Here is a 23,781-nt window from a genome sequence, read left to right on the forward strand (position 1 = left end):
ACGATATTGTGCAGGCGGTTTTAATGTTGTGGCTGACACTGATCAGGGTCATTGTCACTGATTAAAGGGTTATAAAGTTACACTTCAGCTATGATGACTCTAGTGTCCCTATATATAATTCATCTTTCTTGATACATACTGTAAGTTTCTCATTACAATAAACGTGTACACATTTGAAGGTTTTACTCTTGAGTTTTTTTTCTGTACATACTTAAAGAAATAACATCTTTGAAAGCTTTCTATTATTGATATTTCTGCCATCGGGGGGTGTTTTGACATGTTTGCACACAAAATGCACTTTCCGTGTTCGAAGATCAATAAGATCAGGCCAGGATTTTCTGCCTAAACCTGTCCTTTGATTCAAGCTTCATTATTCTGGTTTCCATGACAACAACATTAAACGGGTTTGGCTAAATAACCTGATCACTGGAGAGGGTTTATAAAGAGGGCACGGGCCTCTGAAATCAGTCGCTGTGCAGCTTAATGGAGAATCGGCGTGCGCCATGCATTGAAAACAGGATGCTGCGAGGCAAAAAAAAAACCTGTATTGGAAGTTACAGAAAGAATTCCTTAATAGTAGGTGGAAGAATAATGTTTCTGGAACTGGAAAAAAAGAATCTTTTCAAGTTTAGTAATGTGTTCTATGTATTATAGAAATACTCGATTTAATAAGCTTTCCATGTGATCAGTGGCGTACACACAACCCATGGGGCCCCGGTGCGAAAACTGATCCGTGGCCCCCCCCCCCGTGCGCGCGCTTACTCTGCGCGGGCTGGGGCCGCAACACATGGCGGCGGGCACCTGGTCGCAGGGCTGCGACCCCTGCGACCACGGTATGTACGCCAGTGCATGCATAAACACATACACTTAAAGGACCACTACAGACACCCAGATCACACCAGCTCAATGAAGTGGTCTGGGTGCCAGGTCTCTCTAGTTTTAACCCTGTAGCTGAAAACATAGCAGTTTCAGAGAAACTGCTATGTTTCACTGAGGGTTAATCCAGCCTCTAGAGGCTGTCTCATTGACAGCCGCTAGAGGATTTTCTGCGATTCTTACTGTGAAAATCACAGTGAGAAGACGCTGAACGTCCATAGGAAAGCATTGAGTAATGCTTTCCTATGGGCGGTTTGAATGCGCGCGTGGCTCTTGCCACGAATGCGCATTCGGAGCTGAGAGGCGGATCGGGACGGAGAGATCCCCAGCGCCAAGGGAGCCCGGCGCTGGAGAAAGGTAAGTGCTTAAGACACACACATTAACTGACAGACACACACTCAGTGACAAACATACATACACACTTACTAACAGAAGCACACAGACACACACTCTACCACTAACACGCACACTCTAACACACACACTCTAATACTAACACACACACTCTAACACACACACACACACACACACTCACTAACATACACTCACACTAAAACACACACACACACACTCACTAACATACACTCACACACACTCACTAACATACACTCACTAACACACACTCACACACTCACTAACATACACTCACACTAAGATACACTCACACTAACACACACTCACTAACATACACTAACACACTCACACACTAACACACACTCACTAACATACACTCACTAACACACACTCACTAACACACACTCACTAACACACACTCACTAACACACACTCACTAACATACACTCACTAACATACACTCACACACACACACACACACTAACACACACTAACACACTCACACACACACACACTAACACACACTCACTAACATACACTCACACTAACATACTCACTAACATACACTCACACACACACACGTTTATTTATTTTTTGTTTTTTTATTTAATCCCCCCAGCCTCCTTACCTGTGGGAGAGCTGAGGGGATTGCCTGGGGTCCAGTGGTGTCACCCGGCTGGCTGGTCCTGCGGGCGCGCGAGGGAGCACTCTCCCCTGGGTGCTCCCTCCCTCTTCAGCTCCCTTGCGCGCCGCGTACTGATACCGGAGCCGGAAGATGACGTCATCTTCCGGCTCCGGTTTCAGTGCGGCGCGCGAGGGAGCTGAAGAGGGAGGGAGCACCCAGGGGAGAGTGCTCCCTCGCGCGCCCGCAGGACCAGCCAGCCGGGTGACAGCAGGGCCAGCCTCTGGGGGCCCTGAGGTGGCCGGCTCTTGGGCCCCCAGGAGAAGAGGCTGGCCCTGTGGGTACATACCTGGGTCGCAGGGCGGCCGGGCCCCCTGGTGGGCCGGGCCCGGTCGCAGCCGCGACCCCTGCGACCCCGGTATGTACGCCACTGCATGTGATTCAACTCTGTTAGAATAACTTCCCAAGCGATAGGTCTACTGATGTTACCATTAAAGTCTATGGGAAGTTTTGCAGATAAATAATTTGGAATGTTTATATAACAGTATTGGATCATTTGGAAAGCTCATTAAATCGAGGCCATAGCTCTCTACATAGATACCTTGTTGTTTTTAGGTGAAGTGCTTCGGGCACACTCTCAGAGTATGGTTCTGATCTTGAGCTATATCCTCTCAGTTTTACAAACCTCTAAGCTCCAAACACGAATATCATTAAATTGGATGATAATAAGTTAGACCCCAGGACGTACTTAGAACTCATGGAATGCTACGTGTATCTTTCAGATTGGGATTATCACCTTCTTTTGGATGAAAAGCAGAAAAAGATGTGTGAACATATGAAATTAATAGATTGTAACAATACATTACTGTATATTACATCCATTACCGAAGGACCTACACTTACAGGGCAGTGAATTCTATACGTGTCTTATCAATTCTATGTGTGGCTTAGCAATGCTATACATAGCTTATCAATTCTATACACGACTTATCAATTCTATACCTGACTTATCAATTCTATACGTGGCTTATCAATTCTATACATGGCTTATCAATTCTATGCATGGCTTATCAATGCTATACATGGCTTACAAATTCTATACATGGCTTACAAATTCTATACTTAGCTTACAAATTCTATACATAGCTTACAAATTCTACACGTGGCTTATCAATTCTATACGTGGCTTATCAATGCTATACATAGCTTACAAATTCTATACATAGCTTACAAATTCTATACGTGGCTTATCAATTCTATGCATGGCTTACAAATTCTATACATGGCTTACAAACGCTATACATGTGTTATTAGTTCTTTATGTGATTTATCAATTTTATAAGTGTCTTATCAAGATGAGCCCATTTACTGTAAAAAGATTAAGCTGATCTGGCATGAACGCTGCTTTACTTCCTGTATTTACTGTATTAGTGAAATAGTGCGACAGTTTTGCTGATATTTATTTTAAAACATCACATTCAAATGAATCAACAAACATGTTATTGTTTTTTGTTTCTTTGTGATCTGCAAGATTTGCAAATAAAGATATGCTTTCTAAAAGAAAATTCTGCATCGGTGGAACCCACTGGGGGCTGTGATTTTAAACGAGCTCTGTGCGTTTTAAGTGGAGAGATTGGCGAGGATTACATGACGATTCATTAGCAGCTCTAAGTGTCAGGTGAATGAAAGCCTTTTGCATTATTTTGAGAGCATTTTACGCCTCCGTAAAAAAATAAGAGTGTGGTGCTGGAACTGAAATGCGTAATTCATCACGCCAAATGTGCTTTCAATAAAGAGGCACATCATCTGGATGTTTACTGGGGGGGGGGGGGGAGAGAATTAACCTTCTAATCGCCAGAGGCCCAAGCCATGAATTGCATTATTTAAACAGAATTATTCTAGTGGAATGGTTCATGTGAGTCAATAAGCTGAGATATTAATGAAAACACACAGAAACAAGGTATTTTTACATAATTTGTTTAATTGCTCGCTGACGAGCCAATGATGTATATTAGCCGTGCTGAACTGGTCACTTCGGTAATAACTTGCGTGTTAGTTGCTGAATTCATGCTGCCCAACAACTCACCTAATCGCCGCAAATAAACTGTTTGAAAATCAATAAAATGAATTTGCAGAACGTCTGCCCGCTCTCGGTACATGCTAATCTGCCCTACGCTCCCTGTAAGGCGGAAAAAAAGGCATTTGGTAAAGTCTTCAGTAGAGGTAAGTACACGGGTCACTGCACAAGGTCTCTTCCTGTTTATTCCAACACAAGGTTTAACAGCCAAAAAACAAACAAGAGTCCTGCGCATCCAGTATAGGTGTGCACATCCAGGTGGTACCACAATTTATTTGAGGACAAAGTTTAAGCAGCAAACGTTTTGGGCAGCAGCCCTTTTTCATTTCTAATGTCCACAAGGTTCAGTAATTTCAATACTGTAACCCTCTATGTAACCTTCTCCCTTTGACTCCAGTGACAAAACGTTATCTGTGAACGAGACCCAATGCTTTCCAAACTGTAAAATACACGTGTTGGAGAAATCCACGCGATGGAAAGGTACAAATGACACAAACACATCTATAAATCCTTATTTACACAATGCCTACAAAACACAGGATGTCTTTCTAAGGTAATGTGATTTGTTTGTCAAGACTTTCTCTGTGTCGGCAACCGATCCCCATCAAAGAGACAGCTTGAGATATGCCGAGGTACATTGTCTCTGTGAATTATTAATTAGTTCCCAGCAGCAGAGCCGGTACATACAGCAGACGGGTCGTTTCTCAGTTATAACGATCTCTCAATAAACTGAAGGCCTAATCCAAACTTGGAGTTCGAGAACTGGCATTGGGGCCCCCCGTGTCTGAATGTATTAATTCAAAGAATTAAAATACCCGGCCGGTTTAAAGATATTTCATTCCAACAAGAAGATAACTTTGAGTGATTGCTCCTGTAGGTTTCAATGCACTAATTAACCGCACTGTTTACAGTGTGCAGCACCTACATTCAGCGTCTCCGCGCATTACATGGAGACGCTGAACGCTACCCATAGAGATGCATTGATTCAATACATCTTAAGATTGACGATCTCAGCCATGGAGGCAGGGCCAGCTGCGGTGAGAGAGGCGCAGCTTGGAGAAAAAGTGAGAATATTCACCTTTTCAGGGTGATCGGAGTAGGGCACACCAGCCCACACCAGCACTATAGTGTCAGGAATACATACTTGCAAAGACATAACATACAGGGATACAATTTCTAATTAGTGGGGTAATAGCTGCTTGATCCAAGGAGACATCTTACTATTTTGGGGTCAAGAAGGAATTTTTTCTTGGTGTGTTGCAAAATTGGAAGCGCTTCAGACTGGGTTTTTTGCCTTCTTTTGGATCAACAGCAAAAAACATATGTGAGGAAGGCTGAACTTGATGGATGCAATTCTCTTTTCAGCCTATGTAACTATGTAACTATGTAACTATGTAATACATTACGACACTATAGTGTTCCTTTCATTTCTCTGCAGATTTTTTATGCATTATTTACCTTGGGTGTCAGCCAAGCCTGGATGGTCCCTTTAATCTGTGTGTGGGAACATGATATCTTGCTCTTAATAGACGACATTAGCAAAGTGCGCAGTCCCAGAATGGCCGATTTATAACGCAAGGCGCATGCACACTTAATCTGTCAATAATGATTTTTTTAAATGTAATGGAACACATTCTGGAGGAAAAGCCCTACGGTGTAATTCTATATATACACACACATTTATATTCAGAATTACCCAGGCTTTTCTTACAGCTGTGACTGCTATTCTTGTTTTATCTTTCCTTCGGAGCAACATACACAGCCACTATATAAAGTGTCTCTCTGAAACAATCACCTAAAACTAATCAAGGTAGGTATCCACCAGGCTAATTGACTTGCTAAATCGAATGGAAAAAGGATTTTTTATTCATCAAACAGTCAATTATAAACAATACGGATCCCAACGGAGGCTCCATATGTGATGTAAGCAGGATTAATTACAGGGCCTGCAGATCTTATTAAATACGGGACTAAACCAGGTCCCATATGTCTTATTGCATTCTAGGTTGGCAATAGAGGGAGTTATTGAGAGAGTGTCCCAGTTGGTAAACACGCCAATTGTAAGCATTTCATTCATCTGGTGACCCTGACATTAGCCGGCACGCTGTAAATCCGGAGCTGGTTCAAGGTGCCGGCAGTTAGAGGCAGAAGCTGCTAGATCCCCATTTACCCTCAATGACGGATCTACTGACTATAGTGAGAGTGTAGAAACAGCTCTAATTCCAGAAACACACAGCCTTATTTACTATAATGAGAATTCATATTGAAGGCCAAAGTAGACGAACTGGGAGCATAGCTGACGAATAGCACGTCTTTTTTCACCTTAAATTCTCACTTTAGAATAACCCTGATAATCTATATTTACAGATCATCCTATAGATACACCAAGGACCAGAAACTGGTCAGATTTCACACGATACCTCTTTTTATTCCAAAAAAAGTAAAATACTGCTCTTAACATAGAATGGAAAACAGAAAGACAAATACACTGTTATCATTGTAGGTACTCTATTCACACATCTGTCTGTCTATTTGTCTGCCCTGTCTGTCTGTCTATCCTATCGGTCTGTCTGTCTACCTGTCTGTCTGTCTGTCTGTCTGCTTGCCTGTCTGTCTGTCCATCCATCCATCCACCTAGTTTCTTTAAACTATAATAGGGAAAATATTCCTAAAAACCTTTCATTTACCTGTAAGATATTCCCCAAGGGGTTCCCTTTCTTTCACGGCAGGGATTTCTGGAGTTTTTTTTAATAAAAGAAGTTTAGTCCCAGCAATCTACATATATCTGTTAGAATGTGCGAAGAAAGAAGATGTGAGATATACTGATTCTTAATGGGCGACAGCCAGCTGCCTGGGGATACCGTGGTTATGGTATATTAATGAAGCAATTAATGATATTCTCTGTCTAATTAATATTGTGCAGAGTAAGAGCTGATACATAAATATTTATGTGTATATATAATATTTATAATAGGTATTGAAAATATAAACATACACTTGTAAAAAAACACACACACACATTATATTTATATCTATATACACAGTGTTTTCCTCTGTACATAAACAAGTCTTTCTTTTTGGTTAGATGTCTCTTGATCCTGAGCGGATATGAGTTTTTGCTAACAATAAAAGTCATTACTTTTACAAAACACTTTCATTTCACTATTGATTGTTTTATTTAATTTTACTTTGATTTTGTGAGTTTGAAACATTAGACTGGAAAGTGAACGAAAACATCCGTTGGCTAACTGTTAATAAAAAACGACTGATGTAATGTGCGGTCCTCTTGCACCAATGGCCGTGATTGTCTTGATGGAGACAGCGAGGTGATGTGCGTAGCGCCCCCTAGAGTCAGCTGAAGAACCTGCCAGTACCGTACTGACAGTAAATTTAGGTTGAAATCAGACATGAACACATTAAACACTGGCACCTTCTACAGTGCGAGTGCTGAACTGCAGCTCTTGGAATACAACTCCCATTACTCTCTGATATTGCCAAGTCAAGTTGTTGTTGTCCTACAACACGGGCACACTATAACTACCCCAAGATGGTATAACACAGTCACAGATCCAGCATCTTAGCTTTAATTAATCCATGGTTTAGGTGTGAGTGCAGGGTGTGTATAGCAAACTTTTAATTAATAAAATGAAAAACCTGACCCTCTTACTTCGGTAATGAGAGTTTATGACTCCATGATAACAAGTGATATAATAGCTGGCTGTAAGTGATAATGGCTACTTAGTATTCACTCATCAATATTGTCTATTGTTTCCTAATGAGGAAAATAATATAATTTCAGGTCGTTTTAACATTTCTCCATTTTTATGCTAAGTTTTATATAAAATTGTGGCACTGGGGAAATTCGGACTCTAAATTTTTTTGGGAGTTTAATCTCCCAGAACAATTTATCGCACAGCTATCATAGACCAAGAAACAAAATAAAATAGGGGGGACCTCGTGGAGAGAAGTGTATTTTCCTATTACTATCATCAGAGAAAAATACATTTATTAAAACATTTAACTGAGGCCTGGACCTTTTCACATAGGTTTCCATTCTCTCTGCTCTGCTGGCCACACAGCGGTCGTTGCCCACATTAATTGTACAATGATTATAAATTGCTGCGCTAAATGGGAGAATATCCAGTAATCAAGGCCCTTCTGCAGGTTAAGTAGGAGAGCAATGAGTAGAAATTGTGTGTACAGCAGCTTGGGCGAAAACCACAAGTGAAATAAATATTAACAAGACAAGCAAAAAGTGCTCAATGCTGACCTTCGCTGTGTTTGTAGATTCATTTAATTAGGGAGCGACGTACCCAGACTATTGGCCTGGGGTCCACTTTCAGACCACAGAACAAGCTTACTTTAAAGAGACACGCCAGACGTCTAAGGTACAAAATGCATCTTCAAGCACAAACTATCCTGACTGTGTGTTCAAAATGCAGAACCTCACTGCCCTGTACAGACACCCTCCAAACGGGCGCACACCCACCTTTGTAGATACATTGACTCCATACTGCGAAAGGAATAGGGTCTAGGCTAAGGGTAATAATAGGGATTGTAAGTAAAATAATAACTAATAACTAGACTTGGAAGGGAAAGTGCAATTTAGTAAATAGTAACAATTCATCTAATAATGCAACAATCAGCAGTCTTAGAACACAGCCACCATTAATACAACGGTAGAGGAGGTGATAGGACATTGAAATTGGCAAGACAAGAAATGAATCAGATTTAATCTCTTAAATCGCTTGAAACAAGAGGGGTTAATGCTGAGAGGGAACATTTTAATTTTCTAAGATTTATTATTTTACTGTTTTAGGTGACACTGTTACTATAAGGTAATGTTTATGTTCCTGATCTTAGGATGATGCTTAGTTATAGAGGGTTATTCAATAAAGTGAAAATTTAAAGTAAAGTTCTTGTTTAAGCCCAAAGCAAGCGAGGTGGAACAGTTTAGCTATTTTTACCTTAAATTAAAAATTCACTTTGGATTTTCACTTTGTTGAATAACCCTGATAGGGTCTTAAAATCTATATATAGGCAAATCCTAAGTTAATGGTGGGCAGCATATCAGCTTGTTCTACTATACTACTGATTTTAGCATGGTAATGTTTTTTTGGTAAATATTTTATATCACATTTGGGTAGGCCATTGTTTTAAATTTGGTCTGTTCAGCTGAGTTTTTTCTTAAAGCCACTTTTTTTTATATAAATAAATGTGCGGCGTATTTATTAAGTATGCAGTTTGTTTTATCCTTCTATCCTGATGTTTGTATTCATGTCTTGAATGTCTTGAATGTTTGAACTTAAGTGCAAAATGTGGGTTCCTTTTTCGGTAGAAGCCATATGTGAGCTGCATATAGATTTTTAATACTGCCTCTTTAAGCACTGGTTACTAAGCTTTAAATATACTAATATAACCGGACTTTACATAGGACACGAGGCCATGCGTTTAGAATGGAAGAAAGAAGATTTCGTCTAAGGCAAAGGAAAGGTTTTTTTTTACAGTAAGAACAATAAGGATGTGGAATTATCTGCCTGAAGAAGTGGTTTTATCAGAGTCCATACAGAAGTTCAAACAGCTACTAGATGCATACTTGCAAAAACAGAATATTCAAGGATTTAATCTTTCAATGTAGGGTAATAACTGCTTGATCCAAGGATAAATCTGACTGCCATTCTGGGGTCAAGAAGGAATTTTTTTCCTAGCTTGTTGCAAAATCGGAAGTGCTTCAAACTGGGTGTTTTGCTTTCTTTTGGATCAACAGCAAAAAACAAAAGTGAGGAAGGCTGGACTTGATGGACGCAAGTCTCTTTTCAGCTATGTAACTATGTAACTATGTAGCACCGTGGTATCATCTTTACAAAGGCCTCACACAGGCGAAATGCGTTGACAATGGCTGCATTGTTTAGCGCGCAGGTCTATAATATTATTGCAGTGCTCCAGCTGGTGTCTCTCCAGGAGTCACTTGGCCGGCACCCAGTGGGGAGTGGACCAACAGTGTTAACAGTAAAACCTTTAAGGAGATCTACTCATATATATGTGATTTTAAACAAGTGATTACATTTTAAAACTGCTGATGGTAAGCAACATAATACATTGTTATGATTCATTTATTGATTCATTTTGGGCAATGTTGCACTTTCAGTATGTTTTATAAAACATAACAATCTTTTAATACTATTTTTAGTGCTAACAACTGATGTTCACCAATATGGAAAGTATTACTGAACTTCAGCATGGCCGGACGTAACACAAAGGCGGCCAGAGGCAAACCAAGAAAGTGAGAGCAGAATGGAACTGAGTTCAGCATGTTATCGGGCATAGCTATCTAAACACTATCCAACGTAAGGGTACCACACAGCAGAACGATAAAAAATACCAGCCAAGCGGATATTATAAAACAGAACAACAAATTGGCAAACTTGTCACGAGAGGACATACTAGCAGAAAAATGCGCCCACAATGCAAGAACGACACATTGCATTTAATAAAACATGTTCAAATGGAAGAATTATTAAAATAAACATCAAATACAGCGTCGCAAAGACTGATGGGTAAAAGGTACGTGAACATAACACCGCAAGATGGCGCTAAGGACCTGTGAATTTAGTGTAAATTTAAAGCGGTATTTATTGATTAAATCATTATATTTCTTATAAGAGATAAAGTTGCTTTGACCAGAGGGTTTTTTTTCGCTGCGAATATGTCTCCGTTAACTCGTGCATGTTTGAAAAATGTTCCTGTTATCTCAAAAATAAAACAAAAACTGTAGACAAGATAGCAGAAATGCGTCACCTTCGCGTAACGCTGTACAACGATTTTACATATTTCTGAAACTTAGATTTAGGCACAGCACACAACCTGTCCTCCGAAATGTGATATTTAATTAATTTCCAATCATTTAAGTCTTAAAAATGAAATTCCACCTTTAAGTATCTCCTCTCAGCATTCCAATCTCCTCGCTGGTTAGATCCTAATAAAAACAGCTGCTTGTGTTAGTCGAGGAATTGCTTGTTTAGCATTTCAAAGTTAAGCTCTCGGGTCTACATCAGCAAAGCTATTAAACTTATCTTAAATTATGAAGCACCTCTCAATAATGGTGGAGAGTTCGTGCATTACATGGCTGACTGCTTTCAATTTATTGCTTTGTCAATGTACGTGTGAGCGCAAATTTAAATCACTTCTAGGCAGAAGAACTGGCAGGTGATCGCTCCTTTATCTGTAAGTTCTAGGGTTCGGGGGTACAGTGTGTGGCTTTCCTTGTATTTTTGAGAAAGCCTAACAATCAAAGATCCTTTGTTATTTCCAAGACCTATCGCAGCGTGTTTCCTGGGTATTATTTACTGAAACCGCAGGAAAGCCATTGAAATTATGGTACTTTTTTCTAAAATTGTTTGACTTCACCAATACACTCGAAAAACATTCAACACTCAAGCCGAAAACTAGGAACGCAGAGATGATGGTGTACAATAGGCAATAAATTGCTTGTGTCATTTTAGGAAGATTGCATAAAAATCCTATTCGATCCTTTGTTATCGAAGAAGGAATAGGATTGGGTATGTTTATCCTGTCTAAATTCAAGCCGCCAGAAAGATCAACAAATTCTCGAAGGTTTTCATTCATTTAATTGGATTTTGCTAATATGAACCTTCATAGAAATTTGCATATATTGGAAATGGGTGAATGCCCAATAAATCATAAATATGATTCTATATATATATATTTCTTTTCTTTTTTGGTGAGATTATCAGAGTTGTTGGTTTTATTCTTGGCAATTGATCCTTCCAAGGTCAGTAAGACCAATATCATTAAGTTGGGCAGTAATAACCTCTGGACCCCAGGATGTGTTAAGAAGTTAATGAACGTTAAATGAGTACTTAGTAACATTTTCATATTAGAAGTATAAAGGCGCCACGGCGATCTTGCACACAATTTCACAGAAAAGTCTAATTATTGAATCCAGACTTTTCCTGTCTATCTAACATGGCACCAGACATCTAATCAGCAAACTATCGACTGCTGTTTGTCATGTAGTTATTAACGGAATTCTATAACTATAAAGAGTGTTTACTAACAATACCTACAAACCAGCACCTACCTAGAAAAAGCAAACATTAAATGTATCCTGTGTGACAAAAGTACTCCTTTCCCTTGGTACCTTGTCCTGGGATTGGGGTGTTACACACAGTCTTTTCAGGCTTTAGAGACACTTCACACGCTGGATGAGGTAAATTAACTTGCTCTTTTATTGAGGTTCCAAAATAAATGCACAGTAAGGTATAAAAGGTAACAAAATATATAAAACAAAAGCCTTGCTCTTCTGAGCACTAACTAAACAAAATAATCAGCTAACTGGGTTGGATGGCTTGTCCATTTCCCAACATAAACATAAGCATAAACAACCTTACTGTTTCAGGTTTTCAGCTCTCTGTTTCCACTCACAGAAACCAAACACAGTCTCCCTCCTTCCTTGGCAGGGGAGTACTTAATAGCACCGGTAATTGGCAATCCTTTTCAGGCGAGTTAAATTAGGATTCAAACTCTGGAACTGGACTTCTCACCTGTAGGTTCCAAGCAACTTCCAAAATGTGGAGTGGAGCACTGGCCCACCCTACTCTCCAAGTACTCCACCCCAGGGCCCAAATATACACATATTTAAAGTGCAACATTCATTAAACATTACACATTTCCCTGGGGCTAATTACACAAAGTAGGAACCTTGCAAAATCTGGGGAGGTATATAGATTCCCTCCAGCACAATTCCTTGCTTTCGGTCACACCTGTTAAAGAATTACATATCAAGCAGTATAAGTTGCTACTGCCTTAAAAGACACTGATATTATGTTATTAGAAGCGAGCGAGGTCAGCTCCTGGTTTCTTAATAGAACAATCTGAATGGTGACTCGACTGATTCAGGAAATAAGACACATCGTACGCGCTGTTGGAAAGATAATGGAGGCTGATGACACCATTCCAGCAAGAGATATCCCCCAGATTCCTATTTATTGGGTTATGATCACACTGACTGATCATCAGCTGATACAGTAACTGCTCGAATCTCTTCCTGTGGGGAAAGGACTATCAGTATTTATTATTAAACCGTGACTTCTCATTTTCTCTAATGAAAACCCCTGTGATGACATGAGCGCAGAATTCAGATAAAGTTGCTTTTGAGAAACAGCTCGGGCTGCAGAGATCGGAGGTTTGCCGTGTTTATGATATGTTACTGGGAGTTTATTAGTCAAAGAGCAATTTTATATAAATGTGTGGTTTCAGTGGCTGTGGAGTTTTAACCCGGTAATGTAAAACATGTTTTCCCATGTCTTCCAGACAGTCACTAGAGACGCTTCCTCTCCTCCAACCGACTGAAACGTGATCACATGACTCTCCTAGAGAGCTGGTTTGTGTGTTTTGCCGTACCTGCGCACTAACCTCCAAATGTTTCCCTATGGGCTGAGATCATCAATCTTGATGATCTCAGCCAAGGACGTGTAGCGCAGGACGGAGACTGGCATGGTGAGAGCGGATGGAAAGCTATATGGTTTCTTGAAGAGAGCTTGTTACATTCTCACACTCTTATCTATTTAAATCCCTGAACAGCATTTTCTCCGCGCATGCTCGACGTGTCCAGATTGCAGGTGAACGCTAGGTGTTTTGTCTGCTGTTTAACGCTGGTTCCTTTCCAGGTACTACGACATTGGGACCCAGCGTAGAGCAGCAAGACAGGTCTCTCGTAAATCATTCATCATTCATCATTATTTATTCATTATTTTGTTGTATGAAAGAAAAGTTGGAAACGAAGGTCTCAATTTATAAAGTAATAGCTTTACGCATAAAAATGGCCCATACACATCAAACTAAAGTGAATGTAACAATATTTAAACACCATGCCCAATGTTTCTATACTGGGAATGTGGGATTACTGAAATAGCACTTTGGATATATTCTCTTCCTGTTCCCCTCTCATACCTTACTACAACTAAGCATCTCCTAAGGAAAAATATAAAAGGCTTGCAGTATACACTATCCAAACACTGCCTGCAGTATACACTATCCAAACACGGCCTGCAGTATACACTATCCAAACACTACCTGCAGTATACACTATCCAAACACTGTCTGCAGTATACACTATCCAAACACTGCCTGCAGTATACACTATCCAAACACTGCCTGCAGTATACACTATCCAAACACTGCCTGCAGTATACACTATCCAAACACTGCCTGCAGTATACACTACCCAAACACTGCCTGCAGTATACACTATCCAAACACTGCCTGCAGTATACACTATCCAAACACGGCCTGCAGTATACACTATCCAAACACTGCCTGCAGTATACACTATCCAAACACGGCCTGCAGTATACACTATCCAAACACTGCCTGCAGTATACACTATCCAAACACTACCTGCAGTATACACTATCCAAACACTGCCTGCAGTATACACTATCCAAACACTGCCTGCAGTATACACTATCCAAACACTGCCTGCAGTATACACTATCCAAACACTACCTGCAGTATACACTATCCAAACACTGCCTGCAGTATACACTATCCAAACACTGCCTGCAGTATACACTATCCAAACACTGCCTGCAGTATACACTATCCAAACACTGCCTGCAGTATACACTATCCAAACACTACCTGCAGTATACACTATCCAAACACTGCCTGCAGTATACACTATCCAAACACTACCTGCAGTATACACTATCCAAACACTACCTGCAGTATACACTATCCAAACACTGCCTGCAGTATACACTATCCAAACACTGCCTGCAGTATACACTATCCAAACACTACCTGCAGTATACACTATCCAAACACTGCCTGCAGTATACACTATCCAAACACTGCCTGCAGTATACACTATCCAAACACTGCCTGCAGTATACACTATCCAAACACTACCTGCATTATACACTATCCAAACACTACCTGCATTATACACTATCCAAACACTGCCTGCAGTATACACTATCCAAACACTGCCTGCAGTATACACTATCCAAACACTGCCTGCAGTATACACTATCCAAACACTGCCTGCAGTATACACTATACACTATCCAAACACTGCCTGCAGTATACAGTATCCAAACACAGCCTGCAGTATACACTATCCAAACACTGCCTGCAGTATACACTATCCAAACACTACCTGCATTATACACTATCCAAACACTACCTGCATTATACACTATCCAAACACTGCCTGCAGTATACACTATCCAAACACAGCCTGCAGTATACACTATCCAAACACTACCTGCATTATACACTATCCAAACACTACCTGCATTATACACTATCCAAACACTGCCTGCAGTATACACTATCCAAACACAGCCTGCAGTATACACTATCCAAACACTGCCTGCAGTATACACTATCCAAACACTACCTGCATTATACACTATCCAAACACTACCTGCATTATACACTATCCAAACACTGCCTGCAGTATACACTATCCAAACACAGCCTGCAGTATACACTATCCAAACACTACCTGCATTATACACTATCTAAACACTACCTGCATTATACACTATCCAAACACTGCCTGCAGTATACACTATCCAAACACTGCCTGCAGTATACACTATCCAAACACTACCTGCAGTATACACTATCCAAACACTGCCTGCAGTATACACTATCCAAACACTGCCTGCAGTATACACTATCCAAACACTACCTGCAGTATACACTATCCAAACACTGCCTGCAGTATAAACTATCCAAACACTACCTGCAGTATACACTATCCAAACACGGCCTGCAGTATACACTATCCAAACACTGCCTGCAGTATACACTATCCAAACACTGCCTGCAGTATACACTATCCAAACACTGCCTGCAGTATACACTATCCAAACACTGCCTGCAGTATACACTATCCAAACACTGCCTGCAGTATACACTATCCAAACACTGCCTGCAGTATACACTATCCAAACACTGCCTGCAGTATACACTATCCAAACACTACCTGCAGTATACACTATCCAAACACTACATGCAGTGTACACTATCCAAACACTACCTGTAGTATACACTATCCAAACACTACCTGCAGTATACACTATCCAAACACTGCCTGCAGTATACACTATCCAAACACGGCCTGCAGTATACACTATACACTATCTAAACACTACCTGCATTATACACTATCCAAACACTACCTGCATTATACACTATCCAAACACTGCCTGCAGTATACACTATCCAAACACTGCCTGCAGTATACACTATCCAAACACTACCTGCAGTATACACTATCCAAACACGGCCTGCAGTATACACTATACACTATCTAAACACTACCTTCATTATACACTATCCAAACACTACCTGCAGTGTACACTATCCAAACACTACCTGCAGTATACACTATCCAAACACTACCTGCAGTATACACTATCCAAACACTGCCTGCAGTATACACTATCCAAACACTACCTGCAGTATACACTATCCAAACACTGCCTGCAGAGAAATCCATTAAAGGATGATGACCACAGCTGTGGCTAAAAGAGGCTGATACTTTAATTAGCCATAAATGTTTCCATTAAGAAACGTTTGGTGTACATGTTCTCCGTTTATAGATAACTGAATGATATAAACATTTCTAGGCTGTCTGTACATAGTTTAAAGTACGGAGAAGCTGCCCTTTATAGTCCCCGAGCCGCAATCCGCTCTGTGCTTTTATACGTGGCTGAAGAGAAAGTGAGAGCTAACCTTGGGACCCAGATGTTTCTGAACTACATATCCCATGATGCTTAGCCAGTTTTAAGGGTCGATATGCTGCAGAACACTGGAAGTGAGCAGTTTGCAATAGGAATGCTATTTTCAAAGAGTACAAAATCTTGATATTCCACTGAATTGAGATTAAATAGCCGTACGTTGTAAAATGCAGTGATGGTGTTAGTTCTTACCGGTACTGTGTTACTGCGGGATTGGCCTTAGCTGCGCAGTTGAATTTAACCATATTATCTTCCAGCACAGGCTGTGGGTCCACCGTGAGGTTAACTAGTGGCGGATCTGAAAAATAAAACAATATGGGAAAAATGAGACATGTGAGCGGGTACATGGGAATGGAGACACAAAAGCAAGTACACAAGAGAGAGTACATGGGAATGGTGACATGAGAGAGGGTACATGAGAATGGAGACATGAGAGAGGGTACATGAGAATGGAGACATGAGAGAGGGTACATGGGAATGGAGACATGAGAGAGGGTACATGGGAATGGTGACATGAGAGAGGGTACATGAGAATGGAGACATGAGAGAGGGTACATGAGAATGGAGACATGAGAGAGGGTACATGGGAATGGAGACATGAGAGAGGGTACATGGGAATGGTGACATGAGAGAGGGTACATGGAAATGGTGATATGAGAGAGGGTACATGGGATGGCGACATGAGAGAGGATACATGGGAATGGCGACATGAGAGAGGATACATGGGAATGGAGACATGAGAGAGAGGGTATATGGGAATGGTGACATGAGAGAGAGGGTACATGGGAATGGAGACATGAGAGAGAGGGTACATGGGAATGGAGAAATGGGAGAGAGGGTACATGAGAATGGAGACATGAGAGAGGGTACATGAGAATGGAGACATGCGAGAGAGGGTACATGGGAATGGAGACATGAGAGAGGGTACATGAGAATGGAGACATGAGAGAGGGTACATGGGAATGGTGACATGAGAGAGGGTACATGGGAATGGTGACATAAGAGAGGGTACATGGGAATGGTGACATAAGAGAGGGTACATGGGAATGGAGACATGAGAGAGAGGGTACATGGGAATGGAGACATGAGAGAGGGTACATGGGAATGGAGACATGAGAGAGAGGGTACATGGGAATGGAGACATGAGAGAGGGTACATGAGAATGGAGACATGAGAGGGTACATGAGAATGGAGACATGAGAGAGGGTAGATGGGAATGGAGACATGAGAGAGGGTACATGGGAATGGTGACATGAGAGAGGGTACATGGGAATGGTGACATGAGAGAGGGTACATGGGAATGGTGACATGAGAGAGGGTACATGGGAATGGCGACATGGGAATGGCGACATGAGAGAGGGTACATGGGAATGGAGACATGGGAATGGCGACATGAGAGAGGGTACATGGGAATGGAGACATGAGAGAGGGTACATGGGAATGGCGACATGAGAGAGGGTACATGGGAATGGAGACATGAGAGAGGGTACATGGGAATGGAAATAAGAGAGGGTACATGGGAATGGTGACATGAGATAGGATTCATGGGAATGGTGACATGAGAGAGGGTACATGGGAATGGTGACATGAGAGAGGGTACATGGGAATGGCGACATGAGAGAGGATACATGGGAATGGAGACACAAAAGCAAGTACACAAGAGAGAGTACATGGGAATGGAGACATAAGAGAGGGTAGATGGGAATGGAGACATGAGAGAGGATACACGGGAATGGCGACATGAGAGAGGGTAAATGGGAATGGAGACATGAGAGAGGGTACATCGGAATGGAGACATGAGAGAGGGTACACGGGAATGGTGACATGAGAGAGGGTACATGGGAATGGCGACATGAGCGAGGGTACATGAGAATGGAGACATGAGAGAGGGTACATGGGAATGGAGACATGAGAGAGAGGGTACATGGGGATGGAGACATGAAAGAGAGGGTACATGGAAATGGTGACATGAGAGAGGGTACATGAGAATGGAGACATGAGAGAGGGTACATGGGAATGGAGACATGAGAGATGGTACATGGGAATGGTGACATGAGAGAGGGTACATGGAAATGGTGATATGAGAGAGGGTACATGGGAATGGCGACATGAGAGAGGATACATGGGAATGGCGACATGAGAGAGGATACATGGGAATGGAGACATGAGAGAGAGGGTACATGGGAATGGTGACATGAGAGAGAGGGTACATGGGAATGGAGACATGGGAATGGCGACATGAGAGAGGGTACATGGGAATGGAGACATGAGAGAGGGTACATGGGAATGGAGACATGAGAGAGGGTACATGGGAATGGCGACATGAGAGAGGGTACATGGGAATGGAGACATAAGAGAGGGTACATGGGAATGGAAACAAGAGAGGTTACATGGGAATGGTGACATGAGAGAGGGTACATGGGAATGGCGACATGAGAGAGGGTACATGGGAATGGTGACATGAGAGAGGGTACATGGAAATGGTGATATGAGAGAGGGTACATGGGAATGGCGACATGAGAGAGGATACATGGGAATGGTGACATGAGAGAGAGGGTACATGGGAATGGAGACATGAGAGAGAGGGTACATGGGAATGGAGACATGAGAGAGGGTACATGAGAATGGAGACATGAGAGAGGGTAGATGGGAATGGAGACATGAGAGAGGGTAGATGGGAATGGAGACATGAGAGAGGGTACATGGGAATGGTGACATGAGAGAGGGTACATGGGAATGGCGACATGGGAATGGCGACATGAGAGAGGGTACATGGGAATGGAGACATGAGAGAGGGTACATGGGAATGGCGACATGAGAGAGGGTACATGGGAATGGAGACATAAGAGAGGGTACATGGGAATGGAAACAAGATAGGGTACATGGGAATGGTGACATGAGAGAGGATACATGGGAATGGTGACATGAGAGAGAGTACATGGGAATGGCGACATGAGAGAGGATACATGGGAATGGAGACACAAAAGCAAGTACACAAGAGAGAGTACATGGGAATGGAGACATACGAGAGGGTAGATGGGAATGGAGACATGAGAGAGGATACATGAGAATGGAGACATGAGAGGGTACATGAGAATGGAGACATGAGAGAGGGTAGATGGGAATGGAGACATGAGAGAGGGTACATGGGAATGGTGACATGAGAGAGGGTACATGGGAATGGTGACATGAGAGAGGGTACATGGGAATGGTGACATGAGAGAGGGTACATGGGAATGGCGACATGGGAATGGCGACATGAGAGAGGGTACATGGGAATGGAGACATGGGAATGGCGACATGAGAGAGGGTACATGGGAATGGAGACATGAGAGAGGGTACATGGGAATGGCGACATGAGAGAGGGTACATGGGAATGGAGACATGAGAGAGGGTACATGGGAATGGAAATAAGAGAGGGTACATGGGAATGGTGACATGAGATAGGATTCATGGGAATGGTGACATGAGAGAGGGTACATGGGAATGGTGACATGAGAGAGGGTACATGGGAATGGCGACATGAGAGAGGATACATGGGAATGGAGACACAAAAGCAAGTACACAAGAGAGAGTACATGGGAATGGAGACATAAGAGAGGGTAGATGGGAATGGAGACATGAGAGAGGATACACGGGAATGGCGACATGAGAGAGGGTAAATGGGAATGGAGACATGAGAGAGGGTACATCGGAATGGAGACATGAGAGAGGGTACACGGGAATGGTGACATGAGAGAGGGTACATGGGAATGGCGACATGAGCGAGGGTACATGAGAATGGAGACATGAGAGAGGGTACATGGGAATGGAGACATGAGAGAGAGGGTACATGGGGATGGAGACATGAAAGAGAGGGTACATGGAAATGGTGACATGAGAGAGGGTACATGAGAATGGAGACATGAGAGAGGGTACATGGGAATGGAGACATGAGAGAGGGTACATGGAAATGGTGATATGAGAGAGGGTACATGGGAATGGCGACATGAGAGAGGATACATGGGAATGGCGACATGAGAGAGGATACATGGGAATGGAGACATGAGAGAGAGGGTACATGGGAATGGTGACATGAGAGAGAGGGTACATGGGAATGGAGACATGGGAATGGCGACATGAGAGAGGGTACATGGGAATGGAGACATGAGAGAGGGTACATGGGAATGGAGACATGAGAGAGGGTACATGGGAATGGCGACATGAGAGAGGGTACATGGGAATGGAGACAAAAGAGAGGGTACATGGGAATGGAAACAAGAGAGGGTACATGGGAATGGTGACATGAGAGAGGGTACATGGGAATGGCGACATGAGAGAGGGTACATGGGAATGGTGACATGAGAGAGGGTACATGGAAATGGTGATATGAGAGAGGGTACATGGGAATGGCGACATGAGAGAGGATACATGGGAATGGTGACATGAGAGAGAGGGTACATGGGAATGGAGACATGAGAGAGAGGGTACATGGGAATGGAGACATGAGAGAGGGTACATGAGAATGGAGACATGAGAGAGGGTAGATGGGAATGGAGACATGAGAGAGGGTAGATGGGAATGGAGACATGAGAGAGGGTACATGGGAATGGTGACATGAGAGAGGGTACATGGGAATGGCGACATGGGAATGGCGACATGAGAGAGGGTACATGGGAATGGAGACATGAGAGAGGGTACATGGGAATGGCGACATGAGAGAGGGTACATGGGAATGGAGACATAAGAGAGGGTACATGGGAATGGAAACAAGATAGGGTACATGGGAATGGTGACATGAGAGAGGATACATGGGAATGGTGACATGAGAGAGAGTACATGGGAATGGTGACATGAGAGAGGGTACATGGGAATGGCGACATGAGAGAGGATACATGGGAATGGAGACACAAAATCAAGTACACACGAGAGAGTACATGGGAATGGAGACATACGAGAGGGTAGATGGGAATGGAGACATGAGAGAGGGTACATGTGAATGGCGACATGAGAGAGGGTACACGGGAATGGTGAAATGAGAGAGGGTACATGGGAATGGAGACATGAGAGAGGCTACACGGGAATGGTGAAATGGGAATGGCGACATGAGACAGTGTACATGGGAATGGCGATATGAGACATGGTACATGGGAATGGAGACATGAGAGAGGGTAAATGGGAATGGCGACATGAGAGAGGGTACATGGGAATGGAGACATGAGAGAGGGTACACGGGAAAGGAGACATGAGAGAGGATACATGTGAGTGAGTACATTAGAGTGAGTAAATGAGAGAGGGTACACAGGAGAGGGTACATTAGAGTGGGTACATGTGAATGATGAGTTTACATGATGGGTACATGTGAGTTTCTTTCCAATCACCAAACTATCAGTCCAAGTCTCTTAAAGGGACACTCTACTTTCCAAATACAATTTCTATTTTTTAAATCACTGTTTAGTAATTATACCTCCAGTAAAAACATGTATTCATTTTTTTTTTAATTGGACCTATATCTAAAAACAGTTTTCAAAACCTGCATATCTCTTGTCTGCAGCCTTTTCAAATCATTCCTTCAAGTCCCGCCCAGACCTTCTGTGGCTGTCCAATCACAGACTTCCCAATGCAGCTCAATGAGAAGTCTTTGCAAGGCAGGTGCTCTGGGAAATTGCTGCCTTTTGAGTTTAGCTTCACTGAGCTAATCAAACCAGGAAGTAACATGAGCAGTCGTCTGATTGATAGCCAGGGGGTGTGACCAGGTTAATTTATGAAAGTGTTAATTTCTATTGAAATCTGCACATTTTGCAGAATTAAATAAAATGGTCACACTCTTCACAAATAAAGCTTTCCAGTAAGTTAAAATGCTGTAGGAGTTCGGAGTGGCTCTTTAAGGCTTAAAATAAAAAACAAATAACATTTGGCCCCACAGGGCTCTGGTGTCACAGTGCTGCCAAGCGATATTTGTTTTGGAATATTTTTCCCTTTTTTTCTTTTGGTATCTGGTGTCTCAGTTTTCACACATTTTTTCATTAGTTGTATACGTAGAAACTGTTTTTTTATTTTATTTAATTTTTTTTAAAGTTTTGTTTGAAATATTGATATGAAAGTGATCGCTGTGGAGAACATTGTCCACATGGTACTTTATACCATTTAGAGATCCACTGGTTCTAGTTTCTCCACCAGCCTGCGATATTAACTGGTGAGATTTCACTTGATTCCGTGTCTATATTTAACAAACAATTCACTAAGGAGGGTGAGTAATGTAATGTAAGTATTAAGGGGTTTCATCAATAAAATATATACATATATAATACATAATATAATGGTCACTTCAAAACAGAATCTATAAGTAGCAGTGAATGTTTACATAATTAAAATGTATAACTTTGAAATGAATTGTGTTATCTTTATAATATCACTAGTGAACAAGCAGCCTTGGGCTCCTGAGATATACACCTTCATTTCTAATCCTACCCCTCCTTTACAAATTACTGGACCCCTGTTGAATGTTCTCTGGATTTCGCATGTAAGAAACTGTCAGCAAGAGGGGAGTTAAGTATAATTATTTTTCAATGCGTGTTCTTCCGTTCCAGATGCAGCTCATAGCCGTTAATAGCATTTTTAATTGCTTTTCCGCGTAAGCAATTCAGAGCAAGCAAGATCTTCATTCGAAATCTCATTTCAAAGTCTTCCGATAGCTGTTGTGTCTTTCATCCTTCCAATTAGCATGTCCCGAAAAGAAGATGCTATTTAATGCCCGACAATTCCTGTGCCATCAGTTATTACTGAAACGCACGGTTATAAATACCATTGTTCAATACAGGTCCTAAGTCAGAGAAGAGGAGACAGAGTATCATTTAATTTCCCACCCCTTCGATGCTGAGAGAATCTTACAGAAAATATTCAGACGGAGACACGGCAGAAAGGTTTTAGGTCAGTCTTTCTCTTACTACTGTTGGGTCAATGGCAACCCTGCAGTGACAGTGACAGCGATAATTGGTTCAAGGTTCTTCCTTCCATGAGTCACTATTCCCGCCTGTTGAGAAAGGGACAAAGTTAATGGTCCACTGATCCTTCAGCTCAGTTCCATGGATTCACCCC

General features: G+C 42.0%; 1 protein-coding gene across 2 annotated transcripts in view; it reads right to left on the reverse strand.

Moving 5' to 3' along the window:
• KIRREL3 (kirre like nephrin family adhesion molecule 3) overlaps positions 1-23,781 on the reverse strand; it is a 692,535-nt gene that overhangs the window by 76,402 nt on the left and 592,352 nt on the right. For both annotated transcript variants that reach the window (XM_063437213.1, XM_063437212.1), the window contains exon 7: positions 16,897-17,002. In XM_063437213.1, coding sequence (XP_063293283.1) covers positions 16,897-17,002 — 106 coding nt within the window. The remainder of the gene's footprint in view (positions 1-16,896; positions 17,003-23,781) is intronic.

Source organism: Pelobates fuscus, chromosome 11, assembly GCF_036172605.1.
Source record: "Pelobates fuscus isolate aPelFus1 chromosome 11, aPelFus1.pri, whole genome shotgun sequence".
Taxonomy (NCBI): Eukaryota; Metazoa; Chordata; class Amphibia; order Anura; family Pelobatidae; genus Pelobates; species Pelobates fuscus.